Here is a 6,244-nt window from a genome sequence, read left to right as displayed (position 1 = left end):
TACTACATTTCCCAGAATCCTCTTTGACTCATACTCCCATCAAACTTGCTGTCTCATTGGCAAAACAGCATTTTATTTAACAACAAATAAGATAAACATACACAGAAGTACTTCTCCCATCGCCTGGGGATTTATGTGCATTTCCTGACACATGAAATAGGCAGCTCATAATCACCATGAGACTTAAACTGCCCAAGCATATACACATAAATAAAATTAAGGCATTTCTGTGCCTTTTTCTCATCAAGCAATTGGAAGTATTCAAATTTAAGAGTTCTTGTGTAGTATATATGAGGCCTTGATTCAAATATCAACATTTCAAAACACATACCTCATTTTGACTAATAAATACTGTGCTTGTAATGTCATTACTCACTCTTAAAGGTTATTAATAGGTTACTACTAATTAAAGAGTACCCAAGACATCAGTATTGTTTTTCTTCTCAAGAACAATTCATGTCTGTCACTTATCTGAGTCAGTAGGGTTAACAGATATCTCAGGGAATACATAGTTGAGAGGTGATATCCTCATGAACAGACATCTTTTGCCTTCCATCCTGTGATTGGGCTCCTTCATCTTGAGCAAACATAGGAGTTGCAAAATGTTTCATGAATCTTACAACTGTATCAGCAGACAAATGGATATTAAAGACAAAAGTATAAAACTTACCTTGGAATCAAAGGAATGAATGCTATTTACTAAATGAAAAGGGAAAATACATGTTTGGATGGATATGAAGGGGTCCTTTGCTATGTCCACGGGAACATAGTTCTACTGCAATATTGGAAAATAAGTGTAAGCCAAGGGATACCTTAATAGAGGGAGCCATTATGGGGTTAACAAGAAATATGGCACAAGGGAAATGTCCAGGGATCCAAAAAGTAGCCCCAACTAATCATCTAAACAATAGTGGAGAGGCTACCTTAAATGCACTTCCCCTATAATGAGATTGAAGACTATTTTAAATGCCATCCTTGAGCTTTCATCAGTAGCTGATGGAAGCAGAAGCTGAGATCCCCAGCTAAACACTGAGCTGCACTCCAGGAATCCAATTGTAGAGAGGGAGGAGTGATAGCAAAGGGGTCAGGACAATTCTGGGGAAGCCTAAAGAAACAGCTGACCTGAGCAAGTGGGAGCTCAGGGACCCCAATCTGACAGCTGGGGAACCAGCAAAAAACCAAATCAAAGCCCCTGAATGTGAGTTAAGTTGGGAGGCCTGGGTAGTCTATGGGACCTCTGGCAGTGGGACTAGTGTTTATCCCTAGTGCAGGAAAGGGCTTTGGAAGTCCATTCCATAGAGGAATAATCTCGGCCTAGATACATGGGGGAGGGCCTAGGTCCTGCCTCATATGATGTGACAGACGTTGATGATCCCAATGGGAGGATTCACCCTCCCTCGAGAGTGGATGGAAGGGATGGCATTGAAAGGCTGATGGGGAAATGTAAGGGAAGGTGGGAGAGGAAACAGGGATTGTATTATAAAATATGGTTGATTTTAATTTAAATAAAAATCAATTAAAAATGTTAGATAAAATATAAAAAGGAAAAGAAAGTGAATGAAGTATGGTGAATCCTTAATATTGAAATGATGTTCACAGAGATAATTTACTCTGTTCTTTTCTGTATCTGTCTTCATTGTGACAGGTATCTTATAACTGCTCTGAGCAGTGCCCTGTTCCCAGGTCCATCCTCAGAGCCTGCTCTAGCAGGAAGACATGCAAATGTGGCTTCTCTCTGCCCATGAAAACCAGCCCAGTTCTAACCCTGCAGCTCTGGCAGAGGAGCCCAGCCCTAGATTCCCAGGTCCTCCCATTCTGTGATCAGCACTGAACACAGGCCACTTGCCATGAACTCAGGACTCAAATTGGTTTTCTTTGTCCTTATTCTAAAAGGTAACTTATGGAGACAAACTGCTGTGTGTTCTGTTCACATGAGAGAAAAGAAAAAAATAAGGTTCTGTGACAGTTTTCTGACTAGAATTTTCTATGTTTGCAGGTGTCCAGTGTGAGGTGCAGCTGGTGGAGTCTGGGGGAGGCTTAGTACAGCCTGGAAAGTCCCTGAAACTCTCCTGTGAGGCCTCTGGATTCACCTTCAGTGACTATAGCATGAACAGGGTCCGCCTGGCTCCAGGGAAGGGGCTGGAGTGGGTCGCATACATTAGTAGTGGTAGTAGTTATATCTATTATGCCAACGCTGTGAAGGGCCGATTCACCATCTCCAGAGACAATGCCAAGAACATACAGTTCCTACAAATGAACAGTGTGAAGTCTGAGGACACTGCCACATATTACTGTGCAAGAGACACAGTGAGTGAAAGCTGCTGTGAGCTCGGACACAAACCTCCCTGCAGGATGCTCAGGACCAGCAGGGGGCGCGCAGAGCACAGGTTTCTCTGGGTCAAGAAGAACCTGTATAGAAGGGTATAAAGGACTGGACTCCTCTGTGTCTGGGGTGCTGCTCGATGTCACAGTCGGGGATTCTTTCTACAGGCGTGGTGTCCCAGAATCCTTGAAGCTTCCACAGGTTTATTTACTCAAATTTCAGTTATCTGTGGATGTGTGTGTCTATTATAACATTTCCCTCTGTTGCTGTCTCTGTCTCTGTCTCTCCCTCCCTTCCTCCGTCCCTGCCTGCCTGACTCACTCTCTCCCTCACCTGTCCCACTCACAGATATATATAAATCAGTGTGTGTGTGTGTGTGTCTGTCTGTGTGTGTGTGTGTGTGTGTGTGTGTGTGTGTGTCTTTGTGTCTTTGTGTCTGTGTGTCTGTGTACATGTTGGTATGAGGTGACTTCCTCTATCGCTGTGCTCCATATGTTTGGAGATAAGTTTTATCACTGGCTCTGGATCTCACAACCTGCCTAGACGGGTTGCCCAGTAAGTGACACTGATCACACTGATATATATCCCAGAGGTGGCCTTACAGAGGACTCAACACAGGTCCTTATTCTTCTGCGGTTAGAACTTGAACCACAGATATATTTTTACAGGACCACTAATTATGTTTATCATGAAGGATTTCTATGATTTGAACAATAGACATGGAATCACACAGGGTAGATGATTCTCTATGGGGACCAGGATCAGATCCTGAAGAAACAAAGTACTCTTGAGATTGTAGAACCCTAGACTCAGGGCAGAGATTCAGTAAAATTCCTGTTAGAGAAGGACATGTCACTGTTTTAGATGTTGCACTCGAAGCTCAGAGTACAAAAGCAAAAGTTTGCAAATGCACTTCCTGAAAACTGAAATGCTTCTAAAACAGGGAAAGCAACAAAGTGTGGAGAAATCCTAAGTGGAGGGAAGTGTGCAGACACCACACACCCCACGGAGAATTTTATTAGTGATTCTTTGGACCATGATAAAATACCTGAAAGAATTTACGCATGGAGTCTGTTATTTGCTTTTCTTTTGCTGGAATAAGGTACCTTAGCCAAACCAATTTAAGGAACCAACGGTTAATTTTAGCTTAGGGCTTCAAGGAAAAGTCTGTAACAGTGGGGAAGGAGGCGGTCAAGGAGCTTGAGGAGGAAGCTGAGAGCTAACATTGTAACCACATACAGGAGGCATCGAGAGGAACCGGAAGTGCAATAAGGCTATAAACTCTTAAAGATGCCTCTAGGGATGCATTTCTTCTACCAAGTCTCCACGTCCCAGAAGTTCCACAAACAATCACTCTAGCCACAAAAGAGAGGAGTCATTCATTTGAGCTTATGGTTTTTTCCTTGCTCTAAGGCACAGACCAGGTCATAGAGAGAAGTCAGGATGACAACCTGAAGCCCCCATGTACATTCCTGAGGCCCTACACCTGCTAGATAAGCCATGTCTGAAAACTTCAATATCATTCCAAATCTGTTCCTCAAACTTGGAACCAAGTGATAATGCTTATGAAACTCTGAGTGCTAAGAATAAGAATTCATATCCAACCCATAGCACAGTGCAGTCCCCAAGTCAGGAATTTACACAATACTACCAAGTCACATAACCTACCTAAACATGGTCAAAGACCTGACTGAATCATTCCTCAATGAAGGTAACAAATGACAAATTAGAATGTGAAAAGTTGTTCAACATCAAGCTGAATAGTTTTAATAATACATTTATAGAAAACTTTATCCTAGATTTCTAGAAATACCCCGTGTGAGGATGACTATATTAGTCATACCTTTCTAGGGGAACAGAATCAGAGGGATGAAGATGTGTTAAAAGGGGCATTATTAAATTGGCTTACATGATATGGTCTCAGGCCTCATACAGAGATGCTAAGGATATAGCAGTTGCTCGTTTCATTAGACTGGATATTTCAGTACTCCTAATCTGATGCTGATGGTCTGGAAGACACTTCAAGAGCTCTTGGTATGCTGTCTATGTTGGAAGCTCAGGCTGCTGTTTTTTGTTTTGATTTATTATTTCAAATATGGAACAAACTTGCTTCACATCTCAATCCCTTCTCCCTCTCCCTATCCTGCCCCAAACTCCCTCCTGCCCCCACCAAAGCCCCTCCACACCCCTGGTAGGTATGTCCCTTGATGGGGGCTCCTCAAAGTCCACTACATCATCCAGGGAGGGGCCTAGGTCCTCCCCCATATGTCCAGGCCAAGAGAGCATCCCCTCACGTGGGATGGGCTCTCAAAGTCCCTTCTTACACCAGGGATAAATACTGATCCACTACCAGGGGCCGCATAGAGTGCCGAGGCCTCCTCATTGACTTCCATGTTCAGGAGTCTGGATCAGTCCTGTACTGGTCTCCCAGACAGCAGCATGGGGTCCATGTGCTCCCCCTTGTTCAGGTCACCTATTTCTGTTGGTTTCACCAGCCTGGTACCAACCCCTTTGATCTTCATTGCTCCCTCTCTGCAACTAAGTTCCAGAGTTCACATCAGTGTGTATCTGTGGGTGTCTGCCTCTGCTTTCATCAGCCACTGGGTGATGGCTCTAGCTTGGCATATAAAGTAGTCGTCAGTCTCATTTTGGGAAAGGGCATTTAGGGTATCCTCTCCATCATTGCCTATATTGTCAGTTCCTGTCATCCTTGTAGATCTCTGGAAATCTCCATAGTGCCAAATCTCTCCTCAGACCTTTGATGGCTCCCTCTGATACAATATCTCTCATCATGCTCTCCTCTATTCTTCCCCCACTCAGAATTTCTGCTCCTCCATGTCCTCCACTCCCGTCCCTTGGTCCCCCTCTCATTCTGCCAGCTCCCTCTCCCATACCCACAAGCTCCCAATTAGCTCAGGAGATCCTGCCCTTCCCATTCTCTGGGGTCCATGCATTTTTCCGTTAGAGTCCTTGTTTCCTTGTTCCTTTTGTGAAGAGGCTGGTAATCCTTTTCTCCATGTCTAAAATTCATATATGAGTGAGTACATACCATGTTTGTTTTTTTGTAACTGGGTTACCTCACTCAGGATGGTTTCTTCTAGTTCTATCCATTTGCCTGCAAATTTCTATATTTCTTTGTTTTTTTCTGCTGAGTAGTACTCCATTGTATTCATGTACCACATTTTCTCTATCCATTCCTAGTTGAGGGGCATCTAGCATCTAGGTTGCTTCCAGGTTCTGGCTATTACAAACAATGCTGCTATGAACATGGTTGAACATATGTCCTTGGTGTATGCACATGCATTATTAGGGTATATACCCAAGAGAGGAATTGCTGGATCTTGATGTAGACTGATTCCCATTTTTGTGAGCAACCGCCACGCTGATTTGCAAAGTGGTCTTACAGGATTGCACTCCCACCAGCAATGGAGCAGTGTTCCTTTTTCTCCACATCCTCTCCAGAACAGATTGTCATTTTGTTTTTTATTTTAGCCATTCTGGCCGGTGTAAGATGGTATCTCAGAGTTGTTTTGAGTTGCATTTCTCTGATGGCCAAGGATTTTGAGCACTTTCTTAAGTGTCTTTCAGAAATTTCAGATTCTTCTGTTGAGAATTCTCTATTTAGTTCTGCACCACACTTTTTAATTTCATTGTTTGGGGTTTGGTAGCAAGCTTCTTGAGTTGTTTGTATATTTTGGAAATCAGTCCTCTGTCAGATGTGGGGTTGGTTAAGATCTTTTCCCAGGCTGTGGGCTGTCATTTTGTCTTACTGACTGTATCCTTTGCCTTACAGAAGCTTCCTAGTTTCAGGAGGTCTCCCATTTATTAATTGTAGAGCTCATTGTCTGTGCTACTAATGTAATGTTCAGGAAGTAGTCTCCTGTACCAATTAGTTCAAGGTATCTCCCACTTTCTCTTCTA

General features: G+C 43.3%; 1 gene segment (V, D, J or C); it reads left to right on the top strand.

Moving 5' to 3' along the window:
• Positions 1-1,847: 1,847 nt before the first annotated feature.
• On the top strand, positions 1,848-2,427 carry LOC113839041. The segment is given in 2 exon segments: positions 1,848-1,893; positions 1,997-2,427. Coding segments are annotated over 2 exon segments (477 nt in total).
• Positions 2,428-6,244: the final 3,817 nt, after the last annotated feature.

This window comes from Cricetulus griseus, chromosome 5 (genome assembly GCF_003668045.3).
Source record: "Cricetulus griseus strain 17A/GY chromosome 5, alternate assembly CriGri-PICRH-1.0, whole genome shotgun sequence".
NCBI lineage: Eukaryota > Metazoa > Chordata > Mammalia > Rodentia > Cricetidae > Cricetulus > Cricetulus griseus.
The sequence above is the reverse complement of the archived record's forward strand: the minus strand, read 5'-3'. Positions and strand labels throughout refer to the sequence as shown.